This window comes from Dermacentor silvarum, chromosome 5 (genome assembly GCF_013339745.2).
Source record: "Dermacentor silvarum isolate Dsil-2018 chromosome 5, BIME_Dsil_1.4, whole genome shotgun sequence".
NCBI lineage: Eukaryota > Metazoa > Arthropoda > Arachnida > Ixodida > Ixodidae > Dermacentor > Dermacentor silvarum.
In genome coordinates, this window is record NC_051158.1 from 20,841,385 (window position 1) to 20,863,715 (window position 22,331).

At 44.1% G+C, this 22,331-nt stretch overlaps 2 protein-coding genes across 2 annotated transcripts in view; one reads left to right on the forward strand and one right to left on the reverse strand.

The window, feature by feature from the left end:
* Nucleotides 1-1,141: 1,141 nt before the first annotated feature.
* On the reverse strand, nucleotides 1,142-11,800 carry LOC119453013 (cytochrome c oxidase subunit 6B1). The gene is made up of 4 exons (XM_037714989.2): nucleotides 11,707-11,800; nucleotides 11,289-11,377; nucleotides 9,456-9,570; nucleotides 1,142-1,265 (listed from the first exon to the last, which is right to left on the reverse strand). Exons 2-4 carry the CDS (start codon nucleotides 11,357-11,359, stop codon nucleotides 1,212-1,214), a joined length of 240 nt encoding a protein of 79 aa, XP_037570917.1. The 5' UTR covers nucleotides 11,360-11,377; nucleotides 11,707-11,800; the 3' UTR covers nucleotides 1,142-1,211.
* Nucleotides 11,801-12,198: 398 nt separating this feature from the next.
* LOC119453012 (retinoid-inducible serine carboxypeptidase) overlaps nucleotides 12,199-22,331 on the forward strand; it is a 42,048-nt gene continuing 31,915 nt past the window's right edge. Inside the window, exons 1-2 of the mRNA XM_037714987.2 lie at nucleotides 12,199-12,403; nucleotides 17,104-17,264. Coding sequence (XP_037570915.1) covers nucleotides 12,355-12,403; nucleotides 17,104-17,264 — 210 coding nt within the window. The 5' untranslated portion in view covers nucleotides 12,199-12,354. The remainder of the gene's footprint in view (nucleotides 12,404-17,103; nucleotides 17,265-22,331) is intronic.

The window sequence follows — 22,331 nt, forward strand, 5'->3', positions numbered from 1 at the left end:
GATTTATTTAGGCTTACTAAAGTGTAATTCAATTGGACGGCCCTTTAGCACCGTCTGTGGACAACAAGTTGAACACTGCAACTTCCGTAGCGTATTTGATATTCTGCACTTATCCAACTCTGCAACAATCATAAACGAGGTGATGAACAATGCCTAGAATAACCACTTCACTTCTGTCCTGCGACGCATGCAATTGTCCAAAATGCCACAAATGCTTAACCCGACTTTGTGCCTGACAACTTGGCCTGTAAAGTACCATATTTCAAATAAGCTTTCGTAATCAAAGACTGAAAGCGACACTTCGCTGTCACCATCGTATGTGATAACTTGTTTTGTCACCGTCTTGGGATCACAACGTGAATGATTACAGAAGGCTTTTTCAAATGCTGCAAACACAATTTCAATTTTGTATCTGGTCACATTGTGCAAGCAATTTTCAAACCCATATTCTATGAAAGAAGGACACCTACTGAATAGGGTAAATACGGTAACCATCACTGTGAGCTACAATGTTCACTTGAAAATCTACGAAGGGCAAGCCAAAAATCGACATTTTCAGCGGGACGTACAGCAGCCTTCAATACATTTGCTGCCCCTAGCACAGCAAAGATGGATGCTACAGGCATTACGCTCATAAGTGGGATAACCCTGCTATGGTCAGCTTCCTACACACCAACCAATAAAGACCATATTATTTGGCAAAGGCCAATTTTAGGATCAAAATAACAATAGTTCTGGCCCACAAATATGTACAGGCGCCAGACGAGACTTTGACTTGCGATCAAATCAACTGAAAAGTACGAATGAGCCGGAGTCGAATTAATGAATGTCTACTGCATTTGAAATTTATCAGATCAAGTATTTTTGCCAAACCATAAAAGTATTCCCAACTGATCTCTGCCACTGCCATTTGCAACCACTTCTCTTAAACATTGTCCATATTTTGTGACAACCTGCAGCTTAAATACCAAAATGTTTAGTCGTATTTCACATCAACGAATCACAGGCTGCACTTTGCTTCTGGCCGAAGGACGTTCAGTTGCCAGGTTCTGTCACCGTGTCTAGAACTGCAATAAATTAGGTGCAAAGAGGAAACATGAGCTTTTTGAAAGCACAAAGTAAAGGCACTCGTACACAGATGGTCCACCTGAACTGTATTCTTGAAACTTAGACCCTACATCACGACGATGCTGTAGTTCCGAAGTACCACTTCAAATCTTGCCGGCAAAGCAGTCATTTGCTATCTGGTCATCCCACTTCTCGATCTGCAACAAGAGAGGCAAGGAAGCGATTTCAGCCACAGTGGGTGACAGTATATACCAGGTGTTTATGTGCGGAATACATTCTTCGAAAACAAACTGTTACAGCAAGGCCCCTGCCGTTTTTGCACATGTGACTATATGGCTATGGTGGACATTAGCAGCGAAATCGTTCACTTTAGGGCACACATAATTGTGAAATTGAAGAGCAGTAGTGAACTCATGCCTGCTAAGCAGCAATCCCAAGACTAGCACCACTTTCAAGATACGTGACATTAAAATGTGCAACGAAATACATTGGCATTCCAGTTAACAGTTTCCCCAAAGTGTGCCTTTAACAGTTCACGGTGATTTTAACTGGTATGCGTAAGCATTTTTTAGCTTATTTTGAGGATTGGTATGTCAAAAGTTATGCTAGTCTTGTGAATCCTTGCTAAGCAGATATCACTTCACTACTCCTTACCTTCAATTCTGCAATTAAAGAGATGCCCAAAAGATATAGGGTCCCTGAAATGTTTTTTTGTTGTACACCTAGACACAAAGGGTATCTCTCAAGGAATTCTTTCTGACAAGAATTTCCTGTCAGCGCGCTATAATAAAACAGGTGCGAGTGGTTAAACATCACCAGCCTCTCAAGCCGCGGCGTCCCCTCGTCAACTTGTAAAAGTTGACACCGAAGTTGACACCGGACAGCCATCACTATGTCCTGCCTCCTTCATGTGGTGACGCCATGGTCGTCAACTTCTGGTTGATTTAAACCGAGCATGTTCCGATGTCTCTTTCCTACGCAGTTTTTCTAGTTAAGCCTGGGCTACATGGAACAAATGAAGACGACCTTCGCATGGTAAATGGAGACGCGGCGGTACGACACGCAATGTTCGCTGGCTCACACGCAGTGAAAAAGACGGATGCCTCTGTATGCAATGTACAAACTACAAATTAGCCGTTTTCAGTATTACTTAGGGTTGATAATAGCTTGATAACATGTAAATACCTAACACGTATGTTTACGGTTGTCTTTCTGTTACGCTCGCAAGATTTCTTTGTAGCCGTTAGCGGTAAATTCAAGTGCTGCCGCAGACAAGTTAGAGCTGCTGCTAACTAGTAAATGTGATGAAAGTGGCTACTTACGTTTGCTTTACTTGAGAATAAAAAGCAAAAAACAAGTAACAAAAAGAAAGTACGACAGTGGGAATGAAACCCTCACTTTCTGACTGAAAGGCAGGGACGGTACCACAACACTAAAGTAAAATTCAACATGGTGGCTCTCCAACAGACATTTTCTCACATTGTAAGGCATGTTCAATTGCCTTTGCAGCACTTCTTGAGAATCTTTGCTTGTTAGGATATACTTCTGCTACAATTTTAGGCAATTTATACACAAACATTGCGTTCTGACAAACGCATAACCTGCGGTTGCTGTAAAAGCACCTTTCTTTTAAAAAATGCACGAGATTGCTGTGTTGACCAAGGAGGTTGGTAATGACATTGACGTGCAACGCTCACATTTTCTGCAGAGTGCAGTCGCTGCACTGCACCTACCTGAAGTGCAATACGAGTGTAGTACATCGTTACTACAATTCATAATGGTGCTACCAGAAAAGATATCGCCACGACTATTCCTCAGGCGGAAGTGGACCGCTGGTTAAAAAAAAAAGTGTCTACGTTTATTGCATCTCTGTATTTTTAAGGTTATGCAAACGACTATACATATGTATGGTATTAAAAATTAGGCTTAACGAAGTGACATGTTTCCAACAGTGCCTATGACATTGCATGGGTAGCCAATCAGATCGCGCACCCGAATGACATCACTCGCCCACGCATTGTTGTGCGGGAAGGGGCAGCTGAAAACTCAGGGGAGCGGCGCCCGCTGTGATTGGTAGCGATTCACGTTTTTAAAACCTCATAATAAATTACATGCCTTACGCAAAGTGCTTAAATGTCTCTAATGATCAGAGAGACATACCCTACCAACACAGTATGTTTGTACACAATTGTCCAAATCGTATCTGGATCCCTTTAATAATCGAATAGCTTATCACATTTTTGTTAATTAGCAAAATAATTTTTTCTTGCTGGTAATGCTGCACGTGGCCTATGTGCAAAAACGACAGTGGCCTAGCTATGACAGTTTCTTTATAAAGAAAGTGTTGCGCATAAAAAGAAACCTGTTATATTTAAGTGCTGAAAGCAGATAAAAACCGTACTTGCCCACGTATAAACAAACATTGGCACTAAAAATAGGGAAATGAAAAGCAGCAAGTGAGACCCATTCACACTGTTTGCTAAACTGTAGCAGGAGTTTCCATTTTTCCAAACACTTTCATAATCGAGCTCATTTTAGGTTTAATTCTTGTGCATAGCAGCACAAGGCCATAGTTGCTTCAGCCACCAGAGCAGTTCACTGGAGCCTGTGTGGAACTTTGAATGAATAAACAAAAACAAATCAGCTTGAATAGCTGCGAGTCGACTGTAGACCTATACGAACCAGCCCAGTCCTCAAGCCCCATTTCGCAGATAGGGTGTGTTTCCATTCTGAACAGCCTTGTAGAAAGCCTACATTGACAGCTTCGAGCCCAGATATGTAACATATCTGGAACCGCCAGGAAAGCGCCTCTGTGACAAGACGGCACCTCGCATCGGCAAGAAAAAGGTTAAAAAAAGCACACATTATTGCTTATTTTGATACTTTACATGTACGAACCTACGAAAAACACTATGTCGCTTACATTGAGAACATAAGAAAGCATGACTACATTTTCCTGTGAGCAGATGACTTTCCTATCGAGTTTCCAAGCCTTCTGTTCAGCTGCCACCTTGTTTGGATTGCTAAGTAGCCTGCATCGTTTTTTACTTTGATGCTGTCTTTGCGAAGCTATCTCTTTTGCTGGCCTCATCAGAACTGGGACTAAACTTAAGAAGGCCGCTGCCTGCTAAGCCGTCTTTTCAGCCACCTACGACAAGTATTGCAACACAGCCCACGGTTCACCATTCTATGTCCACTGCATGACGAAGGCCTCTCCCAGCTATCTGTCCTCACTCCTGTCTTGCGTCAGCCAATTTCACTCTTATGCCTGCAAATTTTCTAACCTCATTATGCCATCTAATCCTCTGCTATCATCGGCTACGTTTCTCTTGCTTTGGCCCCTCCTCACCGCATTCTTGTTAATAGCCTGCCAGTAATTAAAGCAAAGCTTTCTTTGCCTGAATGGGTATATGCCATTCGGCAGGTGCCCAAATAGACAAGCAGAACAAGGGGCAAGTGACGAACTCATCAACAGGAGATGGAAGAAGTCGCAACAGATGGAGAAAGTAGTGAAGGGGACAAAATGGGATGGCAGTGTGAAGCTGGAACTACAAAATCGAGCTACACAGAAGCGAAGACATTTCAGTAAGCATCAACGAAAGCTGCGCTTATCTATTAATGTGTGGAATCCAGCGATCTTTTTTTTCAGACTATTTCAGTTTATCTGATTTGTAAGACACACATGAATATACAGAAGGAGGTCCCAGAGCTCGTAACTGAAAGGCACCCCTTCCAGAAAATGCAAATACGGAAAGCATGTAGTGCAACCGAAGGAGCAATGTAATCGTAAAGATTAAGGGAGAACTGACACAAAATTTTTGTCCTACTCTTTTGTTGCAACTTAAGACAGCTGCCAGCTCTGTAATCACGGTATGACACCTCAATTCCTCGATTGTGCTACAAACCACGAATTATAACATCTTTCAATGTGACGAATTCAAAAAGGGTGCCAAATTGTTAGCATTGGGCTTGTCTACGAGTCACCTGTGTAGGTCATGAAAATTTAGGGGTATGGGGTCATGTGGTATCATTGATGCGTGGGTTGGTGCAGTAGTCAAAATCGCATTGTGATCGCCTTGTCGAAAGCTTTAGATGTTGGGATAATAGGGGAGGGAATATGAAAGGTCAAAGGGCGCTGCTGATTCTAAAAAGCGACAGCCAATCCCCATAGTAGGTACGAGCCACGAGTTCAGAGGACAATAACAGGGCACCAAGCGTATTATCCAAGTTAGAATGAGGAGAAGCGCAATGTGAAAAAGGACACAGTGGTTTAAGGCGTGTACACACTAGTGGCAAAACGCGCATGGCGCACCAATGCCGGGCAAGACACGCACCGCACAAGCAGCCGCGAAGCAGGTTTTTCTTGCCACGGGAGGGATCGCTCCTAGACCGATTTTTTGCAGTTTTCCGCGTGCTGCAGATGAAGGAGACCAATGAGAGCAGCCTCTTCCGTGCAGGGAAACTGGTTTCATGCGGACCCGCCCGACCGCTCGTTTCGTACTATCGTTTGCACGTGTCAGCTCCCGGGCGGAGCTGACGAATAATTCAAAAGGGGAGGAGTCTATGCTGTCACGTAACTGCCGCAGCGGCACGCCGCCGGTTGGTGTGATCGCCCTGCCACAGCTGCGTTTTCTGCTAGTGTGTACACGCCTTTATGCACCGCGTGTCCAGTTTTCGACGAGACATGGTCAGTGTGCGGCTTGTGATCACTGGACCTGGAAGACCTACGCATGCATCAGCAGTCTGTGACCACCACCTCCAATTTTTGTGATGGACAGAGATAACTTGTAAGCAAACCCTATGCCAGGAAGCTGTGCTCCATTTGGTGCACATCTCAAGGAGTTCTGCCACAACTCTGTCGTTACGAGGTCACTGCTACCTGGTAAAGCAAAACTAGCGGGATAGGTAATTTTTGTGTCAGTAACCTCCTTTACAGGGTATCAATTTAGAAAATATAGCACAACAGCAGCGACAGGGCAACTGCACATGACAAAGCTTAACAGAATTGTCTATGAACTGGAAAGAGGTCGAGTACACGAAGTGCAAGAAAATAATACAAAACAGAGGAGAAAGAAGGGACATAATGCAGCTCAAACGTGAAGTAATAGGGCATATAAAGAAACAGTTAATCAGAAAGTATAATGCTCTCATAAACCCCGACAACAATAGAGGAAAAAACATGCACGGTGCACCACCAGCGGCAAACTGCATGCCGCGAAGCTGCAGCGTGGCAGCTTTTTCGTGCCCAGGAGGAATCGCTCCTTGACCGATTTTTTCTTGGCTTGCCGTGTGCCACAGACGAAGGAAGCCAATGACAGTGGCCCTTTCAGTGAAGTGCGCATGGGAAACTCATACATGCAGACCCGCCCAACCGCTCGAATCACGCTCACGTCGGTTGTCAGCCGGAAAACTCCTTTCACACTATCATCTGCTTGTGTCAGCTCTCATTAACGCATGTGTTCGTTGTTGAAGTCTGAGATTGTCTTTAAAATGACGAGCCTAAACCGAAACGTCCCGATGGAAAGGTTTTGGGAGCACACCAGCATGATTATGATCACAGTGGCAATGACATCTGGCACGACTCGCATCAGGAACTAAGGCCGAACAACGTAAACACAGCGCCAATCTGTCAGCAAGTGAAGGAAAAAGTGCACATCTCACCACTACAAGCAGAGTAAAAGAGGAGGCACAGGGGTGGGACTGCCCAAAGCAATTTTGGTGCAATATTTGAAGCAAGTAAAATTGCGTTTTGGCGGAGATAAAATTTCATTTTGAAGCAGTATGGAGCAGGCCAACCTGAGTTTTGGTGGAATAATGGAATATGGCAGCGTGCTGCGAAACCACGACGAAACACAGAATAAACAACACGAAGCGCCTAATAGAAGCGCACTTTGTAGCTATAGTGTACTAGGAATATGGAAGAGTGGGTAGAGCACAAGCACAGCACATGCTTTCCTGTAAAGCCAAAAGCATCGGTGGCACTATGATCCCACTGCGCCGACACTCATGATAGCGAAAAATGTTCTCAAATAGGGCGGCAGTCCAATCAATGCTGTAACAATTTCTGGGTCACTAGTTCTCACCGCAGACCTAGAGAGCCGCAGTCAACGCTGGACTGGTATGGTATAACGTAAAACTATTCCAATCTGCTTTTATTGCGACAGCAAACATATGGACACTCAAGGCGCATTTCTGCTATCAGCGTCGCCGTAGTGTTCCGTATAATGTCCAGGGGCGATAACATTGTCGCAGTGCGCCGTATGTTGAATGTGTGAGTGAAAGTGTGCGAGGGTGAGCCGACCATGACGGCTTAATCTTGCACACGCAAGAGAGGAAAAGGAGGAGGAGGCATGACGTCTCCCATTGCGCGCAAGGCACCTGGAGGAGGGGGGGGGACGTTAGACTCCGAAGCTGATGCATATGACACAGCCGTGTAGGCCCTATCTTGAAAGCAATCTGCAATGGCGACAGAGTGCGAGTGCTGATAGCTCCATGCGCACTGTTTTCGCCGCTTAGTTCTTGTTGAAGCGAGAGGCAGCATGAAGATCAAATCCCTCGCTGCTGCTGCAGCGCTTCCTCACTCCAGCATTCTGACAGCGAGTTTACGCGGTCAAAGAGTGAGATGTGTTCATGTTTGCTTGTGCGCGCGTGACACCATGTTTGTTCAGTTAGTTAGCAAATGTTTACAAGTTTATACTGCTGACAGAACTATTATCCTTACTTCGTATAGCTGTCTACTAATTCGCTATCGCAATCGATGCTTCACATTTTCGGCAAAACTGCAACTTTTTATTCCAAATCCACCATCAGCCCTTCATGATAGGTCAAAATGGCTCAGGCCTCGCCCATATGGAGATAAATGCAGAACAGAATAGTTTTACGCTATACGCACCCTGGGGACAGACACCCGCCCACTAAGCGCACTGCAGCGCATGCCTCCCTAATATCTAGTTTGCTTGCAGCGCCCTCAGCCTACTTGTTTTGCGCCTGAGCTAGCTAGAGCCGCTCGGCCCACTCAACCATATTCTAGAACACTCTAAATACAGCTGCCCAGGCCATTCCGACAGCAACAGCCGCCAGGAGTGGCTGCACGCGCCGAAAAGTCGTGTTATTAGCGTGAAAATTATGGGAAACTGTGCAGGAGGCGCTGTCCCGTGGTGTGAACGGCTGCACTCTTTCAGAGAACAAATCCACTCGCTGTTCGCAGCCACTACTGGAGCACACATTCCAAAGCCGTTCTGGCACTGCATGGCACAATTTCGGTTAATTTTCTATGTTGGGCACAGTTTGGCGCAGGAATTTGCATTTGTATCAAAATTGCGCAACTGGTGCAGGGAGTCCCACCTCTGGAGGCAAGATTTTCATGCTGTCACATAACTGCCGCAGTGGTGCCGTGCCAGTAAGTGTGGCCGCACTGCCGCAGCAGCATTTTACCGCAGCATGCATTTTTCCTCAATTGCAGCTAGGGCTTTATAGGCGCCTAATGGTAGAAAATTGACCTCTAGAAGGAGGCTTACTTATGCCTGCCCGAAATACAGTCGAACACCTTAATAACGAAGTACATGGGGCACCGAAATCGTTCGTTATACCGGTTACTTCGTAAAGGGCGCGCACCACACCACCCAATAGAACCGGGTCAGAATTGTTTGTTCGTTATACAGGTAATTTCATTGTAGAGGCATTAGACCGTGCATGTCAAGGTTATCACACTACAAAAGCACATTTACACCAGCGAATGACAGGAATCACACGACTGACTGCAACTGGTAACCAAGAAGCGACTCACGGCAACCAACAAGCGCGGCCTGTCCGTCGCAATGCCAAAATGTTTCGCGATTGTTGTTGTTCATGTCTGCTCACCATCAGCAGGCAAAATAAGCATCAGCGCATACAGATGTCCTTTTCCTGTGCCGCTGATTGGTCCAGCAGGTTTGCGACTACAATGGCACGATTGAAAAATCGAGCAGCGAGCAAAAGAACCAAAACATTCACTTTTTGACCAACTATTCTTTTGTTTTCTTGACTTTCTTGATCATGATAACGTCTAATTTTTTGTGTTTCCAAAGTATAGCACGTTCAAATGCAACAACCATGAACTCGTGGCCCTCAGAATTTGTTCTAGTGGGTGTTCAAGTGCTACATTATGTCTACATGCGAAGACGTGTTGCATCTAAATGTGGCTTGTTTTTCTCCTATACACATCACCTGTATACATAGTCAATATTGGACTGGCTAGTAGCTTTTAGACTATCGGTACAAACAGAGCTTTGTACATTTTTATTCTTGAATGCCTACGAAAAAAAAAAAAAAAGAAAGAAAACTTGGTCGCGCGACCTATGCGAGTCACTGGTGCGCATTATCTCCAAGAGAAACAAGCGGCGCCTCACCCAGGCGTTGGGGCACAAAGCCTTGTAGACCCTCTGGAAATACTGGCACGGCTCATAGCCCTTGCCCTTCACCTTCTCGCATCGGTGGAAGTCAACGTAGTTCTGCCAGCAGTTCCTGAATGCACACAAACAGGGGCACAAGAGCGTCACGACAACAAAGCTTTGAATATCTGAAAATCTTGTCCATAAAAAAAAAAGCTAATTACATGCAAGAAAGCGTAATCTGATGGCAATACTCGAGGAACCTTTTGAGCGTGGTTACAAAAAAAATGCCTTCACAATTTCAAATAGGCAAGTTCTAAGGCAGAGAAAGTTGGGCAAGTTGGTACGTATGCATGGCTGGTTTGTAAAACAGTGCAAAAAATAATAAAGAAGAGGTCTAGACATGCACAGCACTAACAACCAAAGTTTATTGAAAGCCATGCAGAATAAATATGCAGGAAAGGCAGTATGGTGGTATGTGAAAGACACACAGATGACTTGCATTTTGATTTCTGTGCTTTTCCAATCTCTTTTTTCTTTTCCTTTTTTTTTTCACCGAGCTTGCATCTTGCCACACCGACACGATACTCACTTTGCTGTATATTAACCATATGTAGCTTCAATAAATTTGGTTGTTAGTGTCTTGTCCTTTTCTCTGACCCCTTATCTGCATTATTTGCACTGTGTTTTCCATTCCAGTTGAATTAGGTTTCATGTTTGTGTAAAGCCCAGATACACAGACCAAGATTTCTATGACCTTTAACAAGTAGTGAGAGACGTACATGTTATCATACAAGCAATTCTATCACGCAAAGTATAAGCTGCTGGGAGCCTCATACCTGCTGCATCAGTAACTTTCATAACTACCAAGCTCTTAACGGCCCGTCTCCGATACTGTATTTATTAATTCTGGTGTATTACGTGCCAAAACCACTATCTGAATACGAGGTATGCCGCAGAGGGGGACTCCGAAATAATTTTGACTAGTTGGGTTCTTTAACGTGCCGCCAATGCATGGCAAACGAGCGTTCTTGCATTTCGTCCCCATCGAAATTCGGCCACGGCAGCCGGGATATCATCCTGCGACCTCGTGCTTAGCAGCGTAATGCAAAAAGCCCCTAAGCGACCATGACAGGTTTCTCTGATACTGTTGAAACTAATCCTAATGAAGCATTCGTTTTTGCACCTCTCTGTTGGCTTAGGCAAGTTTCCAAGCTTCGGCAAGCCCACAATTAAGCCTGCACAATGCACACACACACTTACATACAGGTTGAGCAAGGTCATTAAATAGACTCGCTGGTTTATATTCGTTTTCTTTATTTCCACACCGCTTAATAGAAACAAAAATAAAAGATCAACGAGGAAGCTGTACGGCATGATATAAACCGTAAGTTTTCTCACTTGACCATTTTCACTTATGGCGCTTGTAAGTGGTATCACAATTACACTAATGGATTACTCGACTGCGCTTTTTAGAGCGTTCTAGCTGTCTTTACGAAAGTGCAAAACAGTCCTCGAGGATAAGAATGTCTAGTAGTGATAATCCGGCTTATTTATAACCACTGCCTCACGCTACACTTCGTGGTACCAATCGAATATGCCGTTAATAAACCACTTGGTAGCTGCCGCTTCGTGAATGAAAGCACGCTTGGCTTTTGCTTCACATTCGTGCACGCTAAGAGAAAGCAAGAAACCACTATCTACAGCTTGGCACAGGATAGGCTAGTTTCAGCAGAGATGCTGAAACGTGCACCACGCAACCGCCGGTAGTTACCCAGTGTCCGTTTTCGGACCCCGGTCAAAGCACTCGGCGCACAAAGAGCGTCCAGCGCGTACTAAGATCGCACGAACCTCGTCTGGTTGGTGTTCGGGAACCTCGGGTCAAATGGAGCGGTACGCAGCTCGAACTTCTCAGCAGACATGCTGGCCTCGGGAAGGTCCTGCAAACGAACAGATGCGCTCACGACAAAAGCACGCAGCCTAAAGCTGCTTCCTATAACAATTCACGCTCGAATTGAAAGTACAAACCGAGTTGAAATCAACGCTACCTTATTGTAAACTCACTACGTTAAGAAATGCTGAAAGAGTTTTTGACCCCGCAACGACGCTGTCGTTGCTAAACTGCTGAAGCCTAACCCGGCAAGCGCCGGCACAGAAATTCCTGGGAGCCTTCGGTAGCAAATTAAACGAATTGTTTACTGGTAGAGGAAGCTATAATGATTGATTACAAACTCTTGAAGCACGAACTAAATGTAATACAATTGCTTACCCTTGAAAGGTCGAACGAAAGGCACCAGGCTCCGTAATCCACCTCCCCGAATCAATCCCGGATTGGATAGGCTCCTTAGCTTCGACACCTCCCAAGCCAACGCAAAGCCAGAAAGTAAAATACTCCGCTGCTCTAGCTAAATACGGCACAACGCGTCAATATTTTTTTTAATTAAAATTATAAAAACAATAATTTTGCGCTTCATGAACAAGTACTACACGGGTAACTAGAGCAACAAGTAACGTTAACATTCCACTTTTAGAAGAATTTCTTAAAGGTACCAGAAGTTACACACCGAGGCCATGCTTTTGTGCGCAATAAACAAACTTACACAACAAATCTCAGAGGCTATGCTTTTGCGTATTGCAAGCTCCAGAAGTGTAGTCATAAGCAATGCGTCGTGGTCGCCATGTTTAAAACACCACATACTGGAGCTACAGGCTTGAAGTCAGCGCGGGCGATGTTCAAAAAGCGAAACAGTAACCACCACAGTTGTGCGTACATATGATAGTCGCGCGACGAGATAAACGCTGTTCAGCAGGCGCCAGTAGGCTAGCAGACCTAGGCGCGATTTCATAAAGCGCTCGGATATTATCGCCCGAGTCACACATCTCTCTCAAACACGACGGCTGTACACGGAGAGTGAAGATGCGTTCAATACTCCCTACCACTGCCACGAGCATACTCTTCGCGTTGTGTAAGTACGCCTTTCGTTTTCTACGTGCGCGTATGTAACCTTCGAAGCGTAATTTGTAGCAGATGTAGTCATTCGGCCACCTAATTACTCATCAAGACAACGCTCACAGTACTCAGGAATCGCAACGGAAAATGGAGGTTGATCATCGCTCATTCTGGTTTGTAAATGAAAACAATGCACGCTTAGTTTTCCGGCGTGATTTCGCTTCTTCGGCATTTATGGTTTTATTTCGACTATAAATTATGATGATTGAACTTCCTAATCGTTCGGGCGCATTTAGTACGTAGGCTTTTGAACATCTAGCTTAAACAGGTCGGAACGGCGCGCTTAGTTCAATGGTAAATCAGAACTAAAGCCCAGGCGTCCAGACAATAACAATAACACTCTGAAGAGTAACATTCCCAAGGAGTACGACGCAAGGTACCTTGATTTGTGACACCGCGAACGAAGTATTCATTAAAAAACGTGGTGAAAGTAAGTCAAGTGGCTGACCAAACCGATCAATTTCACTTACCAAGGAAGTTATAATGAAATCAGTTAACGTATTTAAAATTGTTTTAAAAATACGAATAAGTGGTCGCATGTTTCAGAAGCATTTGTATCACTCGAAGAGCCGTTAAACGGGTGCATTGGAGATAAGCTTAAGGATGAATTCGGAACAATGTTATCGGGAATGCTGCGTGTGCACGGGACGCACTGCGACTAGAAAGATGCAAACTTGACTTTTTTTTTTTTTTTTTAGTTGAAGAAAACCATATTCTCAGCAATGCAAGATACGTTCCTTGCTCTCAGTAGCGAATGATTTGTCATATACTCTGAACTCTCAATATACTCTTCAAGAGTTCACTTTTAGCATGTATAAATGCCAGTATAAAAGCGAATGAAAAAAAAAATAATCACGTAAAAGACCAGGTAAGCATAAGCAGAAATCTGGAAAAGTAATACCTACTATTATAAGTGGGCATGTATATTATCGAGCACCGACTGTCTTCAACTCAGCACCGGCCACGTGTGCTCCAGAGTAGACGATTAAATTTGCTTAGAAATGCTAGTTAGAAAGTTAATCAACCACTATCGTGCAGTTTCGCACGTCCGCCGGTGCCATGCGTCGCCGAAAAAAAAATTATATGCTGAACAATATTTCTTTCGCTGAAATACTTGGTATATACAGTTATACATGGTAACTTTGACTTACTAAGATCGGGGCCTCCTATCTAAATACATGAAAAGGGAGAAATCGTTTTTTTTTTTCTAGTTGTCCTTTTTTTTTTTTTGTTCCCCGGCAACCACTACACTGAATTTGGTAAGGTTTGTTGCCTTTAAAAGAACAAGTTAAAATATAGTGACTGTGGGAAGCGGATTTTCTATTTAGACCGTCCATTTTTTTTTTTTTCATAAAGTTTGATGAAAATTGCAATATTTAGAAAACCGAAACTATCAAGTTTGCAACTCTCTAGCTCAGCAATGAAAAGTGATATCACAATTCTGAAAACTGCATTTATTAATACGTCTAAAGCGGGGGAAAATATGCCTATACACTCTTGTGAAATATATTGCTAATTTGTGAATAGGACTTTTTCAGTACTCTTGTAAACGTTATAAGAAATCCACGTAAGCTGTAAATTAATATCAGAATTGGCCGCTTTAATTACGTACTCTAACGGATGTAGTTTAGAGAACTGGGGTATCTGTTCTTGGTGCGGGGCTATGAATTTGTAAACCTCGTGCTTCTATTTTATTTTTCACACTTGGCATTTTGTGGCAATGTTTATTTAAAAAATGCAGGTCCTAAATCAAAATTACGCTTCCTTACAATGACTATAATTTAGCTTTCACTCTCAAATGCAACAAATTTCATTAAAATCGGTCCAAAGGTGATCTTTCAGAAGCGTTTCTGCGATTTACGTGTGTTTGAATAGGCGGAATCGGAGTTCGGCCCGAGCTAAAGCTTCCTCTTAACTAGTACTAAGGTTTAACGTCCCAAACTAATAGTTAAGCTCTGAAGGACGCGATAGTGGAACGACTGCGCAATCGTTCTTATGCCCCGCGGCATAAAACGGGTGATACATCTCAGAAATAAGCTCATCGGATGTTGTTGTTGTTGTTGTTGTTGTTGTTGTTGTTGTTGTTGTTGTTGTTGTTGTTGTTGTTGTTGTTGTTGTTGTTGTTGTTGTTGTTGTTGTTGTTGTTGTTGTTGTTGTTGTTACACTATACAGGATTTTTAAAAATCCCCCGTGCCAGATAGTACCATTCCAGTATTCTGGAGGCTGACACCTGTTTCGAGAAATTCATTCCCAAAGTGTCCCACGAAATACATTGGCGGTCAAGCTGCTGTTGTGCTTCGACGTATATACAACGGCATTTCGTTGAAAAAGTAAGTGGAACAACAGTGCATTTTCACCGAAAGATTGACGTCGAATATCTCGAAACCGGTGCCATTGTGTGCTGTACCGAAGTGCTGTACTAACCACCTGCAATGCTCCTTCGTTTGTGAAAATTGCTTTCAGCTTTATGCCCCCCCCCCCCCTTTTTTTTTTAATGCCGCTTGTGGGCCCTTAGGGTATCTAAATAAATAAATAAATAAATAAATAAATAAATAAATAAATAAATAAATAAATACTCTGGCAATACGTTCGAAGCGGATACGCCTCACGCACTCACCGGTTATAAGATTCGTAAATTGCAATATGCGTTGTAACGTAATTAACGGGGAAAACTTAATTAGTGACTTTCTTGCTCATTAGTCGATTACGCATTTTGATTTCCCGTGGAAGTAGTGTCCGCCTCTTCGATTAATATCGTCACAAAAATTACAATTGTGCTGTATCTGCCACAGGCGATTTCTCGAAATACTGTTTAGCAAAAGAAAACACTCTTTGATATCGCCGTTTCCTTTTCATAAAGCCCAATCATTTTGTCGACCGCAACCAAAAAACGGAACAAGAGCTTTTTTTTTCCCTTTTTTTTTTCAATTCCGATCCCGTCTAAATGCGGTCGACGAATGCCAAATCTCTGACGAGTCATCGCGCGGTGGGTGCACGCGTGGGGATATCGTCATAAGTGGACAGACACCCTCTGTACGTTTGAACCCACATTTTGCGAAACCCGATCATACAAATTTCTCGATTTTACGAAACAGTTAAAAATTCCCCCAAATGTTTGCCATTGGGCTTAACGTACGTATCTACAAATCCGATCCTATACAACAGAAAGTTGGCCATCCCGTTCCAGACTTTTACGAAGCCTCCACGAAGAAAAAAAAAAAGAAGGAAAACCGCGCTAATACTGCCACAAGAAAAACTGCGCGCGCGCTTAATTTGGACGACCAGGACATCGCGAAGCTTGTTGCCGACGCATAGCCAAAAGTTTCAGATCACGACGACACGGTCGCCAACGTCGATCAGGCGAAGAAAGCTAGCAAAGTCATGGACGCCCTCAACTTCCTCGGGCGATTTGGTAGAGCCTGCAAGAGGGATCGGTCTCGCAAGCTACGAGAGCTGCGTAACGCCCTTCCTGACAAACCGTATATGTATATGTATGTATGTATGTATGTATATATATATATATATATATATATATATATATATATATATATATACACAAGGAAACATAAGCGACTTACATTGGTCGTCTAATCCTGTATTGGCCAATGTATCTCAAATGCTACGCTGAGTTTGATGCTTCATCATGCCGCGGACGCATTCTCGGATGGTCGCTTTCAGGGCGCGCTTATTGATCGGTTGAGCAAAATCGGATGACCCGATTGGCTGGTTGAGCTGTATACGTCACGCGAAAGGGATAGCATCGCCTAAAGCGATCGTCCGAGAACACGTCCCCTGGTTAAAGCGCGGCGAAATTAAAGCAATAGCCCATAGTTTCGTTTTGATATGCTTAGACTATAGAGACGTAAGGGCCGCGAAAAAAACCGAAATATGGGGGAAGGGGGCAAGGGAACGCCCTTTGTTTTCGTTTTCTTTTTGCGGCCCAGAGAAAGTTCAAAAAAGAATATTAAAATTTCCACACACTGTAACACTTGTCATTATTGGTGTGCAGTGAGCGAGTGAATAAACTTTATTTCGGAGACCAAGCTGGTTGATGCCCGAAGGTGGGCGGCCACCCTAGTCCAGGTAGACGCGTGGCTCTGTGCTGATAGCCTAGACCTGTCCACCAGCCGTAGCTGGTCCTCAGGACTTGGACTTGTCAGCTGGGCCTCCCACTGGTCTTCTGCTGGTACTTGGATGGGCGCTGTCTGTGGGTTCGTTTTTGCATCCACAGACCATATGCTAAAGAGTGTTTGGCGTATTGCAGCATACGATTCTAGAAGCGACGACGACAAGAATACGGCGCGCGGTGACGGTGTTATCGCCCTTTTTGTTTAATTTTCTTTTTCCTTTCTTTCTTTTTTTTGTTTTGTTCCGTAAATTAACTCAAATAGCATTTCATTGTTTTTGTACAATTGTGCTGTCCATGGCCAGAAATAAAAAAGCGTGAACTATTCCTATGTTCCTTGATGTGGAACTGTTTTTCGGCTTACCACTATACTAGATTTAACCAAGGCATTCTCGCCTTTTTTCGATTTTGCGAACTTCCCGATATTGCGAAAGTTTGACATGCACTCCGCGACGACTTCGTATAAAATTCGGAGTTCCGACTGTGTATAATTACCATTATTACACTCTTGCCGTTTATTCCCGGTGCAGTGGCCTTCGGCGGTCCCTCGCAGGGGCCGACGGGATGCCTGGCCGAGATACGCGAGGCGTGGAGCTACGTCAAGGTGCGCGAGCACGCCTACATGTTCTGGTGGCTCATGTTCGCCGACCAGCCCGACTACCAGACGGCGCCACTCATCATCTGGCTACAGGTGACGATGATGATGAGGGTGTGATGATGATGTGGTTTCCCCCTTTCTATCGGGTGGGCGCAAGTTGTGCACCCTAGTCATTACGTTAAAAAAATTGAAAAAAAAAACTGAAGGAAGAAGAAAATAGAGTGACGTATGTATCCGTTTGCGCGCACCCTTTCCGAAAAACATGAGGAACAAAAATTATAGGCGGTCACATCAACTAAAAACCCGAAAAGCACACTAGTAGAATAAGTGAGCTGCATTGCCTTCCAGTGAACGTGTATTCCTAGGTAAATTTTTTGAAAAGGACAGAATAAAATATTGACAGCCACTTAAGTGTCCTTACGTGATTTGAATGCGAAAGCATTGCGAGTTCCTTAATAATTGGGTACGTCCACGATACGTGACGTCATACATTGTCACATGTGCTTCACAACTCTCCCTTAACCCACGCTAATTCACCTTAATCCACCTTGCTCTAATTTGTACCAGCCTTAATCCACTTTAATCTACCTTAATCCACTTTAATTCACCTTAATTCACTTTACTCTACCGTAAGTCACCTTACTCTAACTTGTTCTAACTTTAATTAACTTTACTCCACTCTAACTCACCCTAATTCACGTTAATTCACATTATCTACCCATGATTACTACTACTTAACGTTGTTATACCATTTACTATCTTATGTATCACTACTGACGTCACACAAGACGCTGATGACGTCACATTGATTTTATTGCGATAGCAATTATATGGACACTCAAAAGCAGATTTGTGCCGTCGGCGTCGCCGTCGTCGTCGCCGTCGACGTGAGGTTCCGTATGACGCCAATGGAGAAATCATCGCCGCGTGCCGAACGCTTCACTTCCTACGCGCGAAAGGCCATGGGGGAGGGAAGGGAGGCGACGTTTAGCTGCGGCACCAAGTGCCTATTTATATCAGAGGCTCCGGCAACAGTCACCAACGCCGCACGCATTTTGAGCGAACGCGGGCATAACGCCGACGGCGTCAACAACAGTTCTGCGTGTTGCCGGTGCTGCTGCATGTCCAAGTTTATACAGCTGATAAAGCTAATATCATTACTCCGTATAGCTCTCTACAAATTTGCTATCGCAATTGATGCTTCGCCTTTCAGGTGAAACTGCGACAACTTTTTTGGTACCACTCGTTGTGGACAACGCCGGCTATTCTGTCTCACGAGACATTTAACGCTTTCGCATTAAAAGAAGAGATGCATACAAAAGGCACAACGTGCATACTCCTCCATTCCTGAATACAACGTTTCCTCAAGTTGGGACGGGGCACCAATAGCAATACCCTGCCTAGTGCTTCTTCTCTTGCTTCTTTAGAGCGAATAATAGCTTTCTTCGCATCCTTGGCCTTTTCTCGTAGTCGTTGATCGAACTCTTACCGCCGATATCAAGGCGTCGATGCAAAGGTCACGAGCTCTTCGTGGGGTGCGTTCGGCTACTAAGTCCTTTGAGACGCTACGGGTGTGCCAGCTAACAGCTCTCTTCTCTGTGGAGTTACCCAATGAAACGACAAAAAACACCTATATATTCTCACTACTACAGTTATACGCCGTCAAGGGCATCATTTCTTTAATAAAAATGCCTACTACGGGTGCGACGCTGTAATATTTGGCTCGCATCTTCGTGGTGGCATTTTATACAGATCGCGATCATTTTCTTACGGTGCTCAAAAAGTGTTGCAGTGCTCCTTTCTGATGGAACACTAATGAGCTGCACTAAATCAGCTAGGGCTGGTAAAGTGTTCTTTCAAAATATTATTTTCATTAATTCTGCGGGAAAGGGTTGGATTATTGCGGGAGAAAATTACGAAAGCCGAACTTTCCCTCTCACTTTTGCGTCGGAAACTCGGCGCTTTGTACATCGCTCTGACGTCACTGATTGCGAGGTATATTTTAGTATTTATACGTTATTTCTATGCATGAAAACTTCTCGTCTTTGGTTCGTTTATAACCTGTCAGTGACCCTAACGCATATTTTCGTATATTTTGACGGTGCCCAACATGCAGACAGCAGCGACGGACTTTAGCCTCCAAACATCGAGGCCAGGACATTCTCGGATGATTTTATTTTGGCTCATTGGCCCCCATCCGAGATATGCTACAATAACAGTACGGGGAATATGCGACAATTTCTGTGTAATGCGGGACTGCCCTCAAGTCTTTTGGACATGCCAGTGCGTTGACGAATGTAGCAACATCCCACCAATATATTTGTCGCCATCATCTTTCATTCCTCTCTTTCGTTCCACAATTTCCTTTTCCGAGCGCAGTATAGCAGGTTACAGAGCAAAAGCTCGGGGCAGCCTCACTGCCATTCTGCAAATAAATTAGTCTACTATACTATATTTAAAGCGATAATTATTGAACATTTATAGTTAGTCAGTGACGCGTTTCGAGTTCTCTGGAAAACAATGTCCACCTTTTCGAGTAACCGCGCTCAATCAACACGTGATTGTGATATCTTCCACAACCGATGCTTAAGAATGTTGTTAGTACACACACACACACACACACATATATATATATATATATATATATATATATAAAGCAACGCTTTACATAGCGCTCACGTCAACGCTTCCTGGGCGGTTAACAATAGCCGTACGCAGCGAGTTTCATAAAGTTGTATAGCACAAGGCCGTAAAAGGTAACGGCATTGCAATGTTTTACTGCGTGTAGGCGATTTTTCAGCGCCGTGATCCGTAATGGGCTAACTCACACGCGCTGCTGCGTTCTTGTGTGGGAAGACGAATGAAAAGCTTACAATTTGATGTCTCCGGCAGATGTGGCGTTAAAGACGCGACGTCACTGCAATAAATGCAGACGCAGTTGTTTCGTTACTGTCTGAAGTCGTGAGCGGTACGTTCAATTGATGTTGCACGTCGGTAATACATTATATACTGTAACGAATTACCTTGAACGTGGAGTAAGGGGAATGAGGCGGCTCAATCGAGGGGCTCAATTTTGAAGTCACGACCACGTGAAGCCAAGAGACCGTGGAGCAATGAAAAGCATAGGAGGAAGCAACTATTTTTGAGTTGGTGTGTTAAAATTGAAAATATATTAAACATTAATTGAAATGAATTCAGCTATTGATCTAAATCAGTAAAATCAGCAAAAAGTCGTGACAGTTCCAATCATATGAACTTATACAGACAATGAAACCATATGGGAAACTTCCTTTACATATTCATTCATTCATTCATTCATTCATTCATTCATTCATTCTCATTCGTACATACATGCCTGCACACACACACGTACACACACACATACGTACACACACACGTACACACACGTACACACACACGTACACACACACACACACACACACGTACACACACACGTACACACACACACACACACACACCACACACACACACACACACACACACACACACACATACACACACATACACACACATACACACACACATACACACATACATACATACACTACATACATACATACATACATACATACATACATACATACATACATACATACATACATACATACATACATACATACATACACATACATACATACATACATACATACATACATACATACATACATACATACATACATACATACATACATACATACATACATACATACATACATACATACATACATACATACATACATACATACATACATACATACATACATACATACATACATACATACATACATACATACATACATACATACATACATACATACATACATACATACATACATACATACATGCATGCATGCATGCCCAACTACACGCCGTTAGCCTGGGAAACGAATAGCATCAAAGGGATGGCTTCACCGCACGAGGAATCTTGTTGTGGAAAAGCTCGCTTTGGCGAACACACAACTGACTGCAACGATGTGATCTGAATATAGTACATATATAGAACTGCGCATTGCATTTATATTGCATTTATATTGTATTTATATTAAATCATTGCATTTTACCGGTGCTAACATATGGGGCAGAAACTTGGAGGTTAACAAAGAAGCTCCAGACCAAGGTAAGGACCGTACAAAGAGCGATGGAACGAAAAATGTTAGGCCAAACGTTAAGAGACAGGAAGAGAGCGGTGTGGATCAGAGAACAAACGCGGATAGCCGATATTGTAGTTGACATTAAGAGGGAAAAAATGGAGCTGGGCAGGCCATGTAATGCGTAGGATGGATAACTAGTGGACCATTAGAGTTACAGAATGGATACCAAGAGAAGGGAAGCGCAGTCGAGGACGGCAGAAAACTAGGTGGAGTGAGGACGTTAGGAAATTTGCAGGCGCAAGTTGGAATCAGCTAGCGCAAGACAGGGGTAACTGGAGATCGCAGGGAGAGGCCTTCGTCCTGCAGTGGACATAAATATAAGCTGATGATGATAAAACTGCGCCTTGGTGTTATCCAGGCAGCTAGCAGGGCGCATTCTCGATATTTCCAGGCACTCATGTACGTCTTTCCAATGGACAGACAGACAAAGAACTTTAATGAAGGTCCCGAGAAGCTCCGTTGCCCCCTCTCAGGGAGGCGACGAAGCCGCTGCCCGCACCCACGTCGGGACGGGGAGACCGAGCTCCAGCGCCGCATCGTGGGCTCTCTGGACAGCCCAAAATTGGCGTGACTGGTCGGAGCTCCGAAGAGCAGAGCTCCACTTCTCTGCAGTGCATCGATGCGGGCCCCTCTGACACGAGGGGCATCCCCAGAGCATGCGGTCTAAAGTACTTCCAATATAAGGACTTTCCAATATAAAAAAAAATTGAAGGTACCGCACGACTTCCTGTTCAACAACGCGCGACCACGTGACTGCCGTAGCACAGAGGAGGCGTGACGAGACGCACGCTATATGTTCAGCGCCACTCCCTCCTCGGATGTCGCTAATGGCCTTTCGCCGAGGACATCGCTCCGTGAAGTGGCGTCGTGCCTTGCGTCGCACAGTGACAATTCTCATCTCGTATGCGAAAATAGGCACGCTCGCGCCTTATCGCCTCTTCGGTCGCTGTCCTATCGCTGCCAGCGTGTATTGTGAAGGCTGCGACCG

Coding starts and splice junctions, on each gene's coding strand:
- LOC119453013 (XM_037714989.2), bottom strand. CDS start 11,359: ATGTCTGCTGAGAAGTTCGAGCTGCGTACCGCTCCATTTGACCCGAGG. Junction 9,571..11,288: donor CCGAACACCAACCAGACGAG/GTTCGTGCGATC, acceptor GTGTGCATTCAG/GAACTGCTGGCAGAACTACG. Junction 1,266..9,455: donor CTTTGTGCCCCAACGCCTGG/GTGAGGCGCCGC, acceptor CTCTTGTTGCAG/ATCGAGAAGTGGGATGACCA.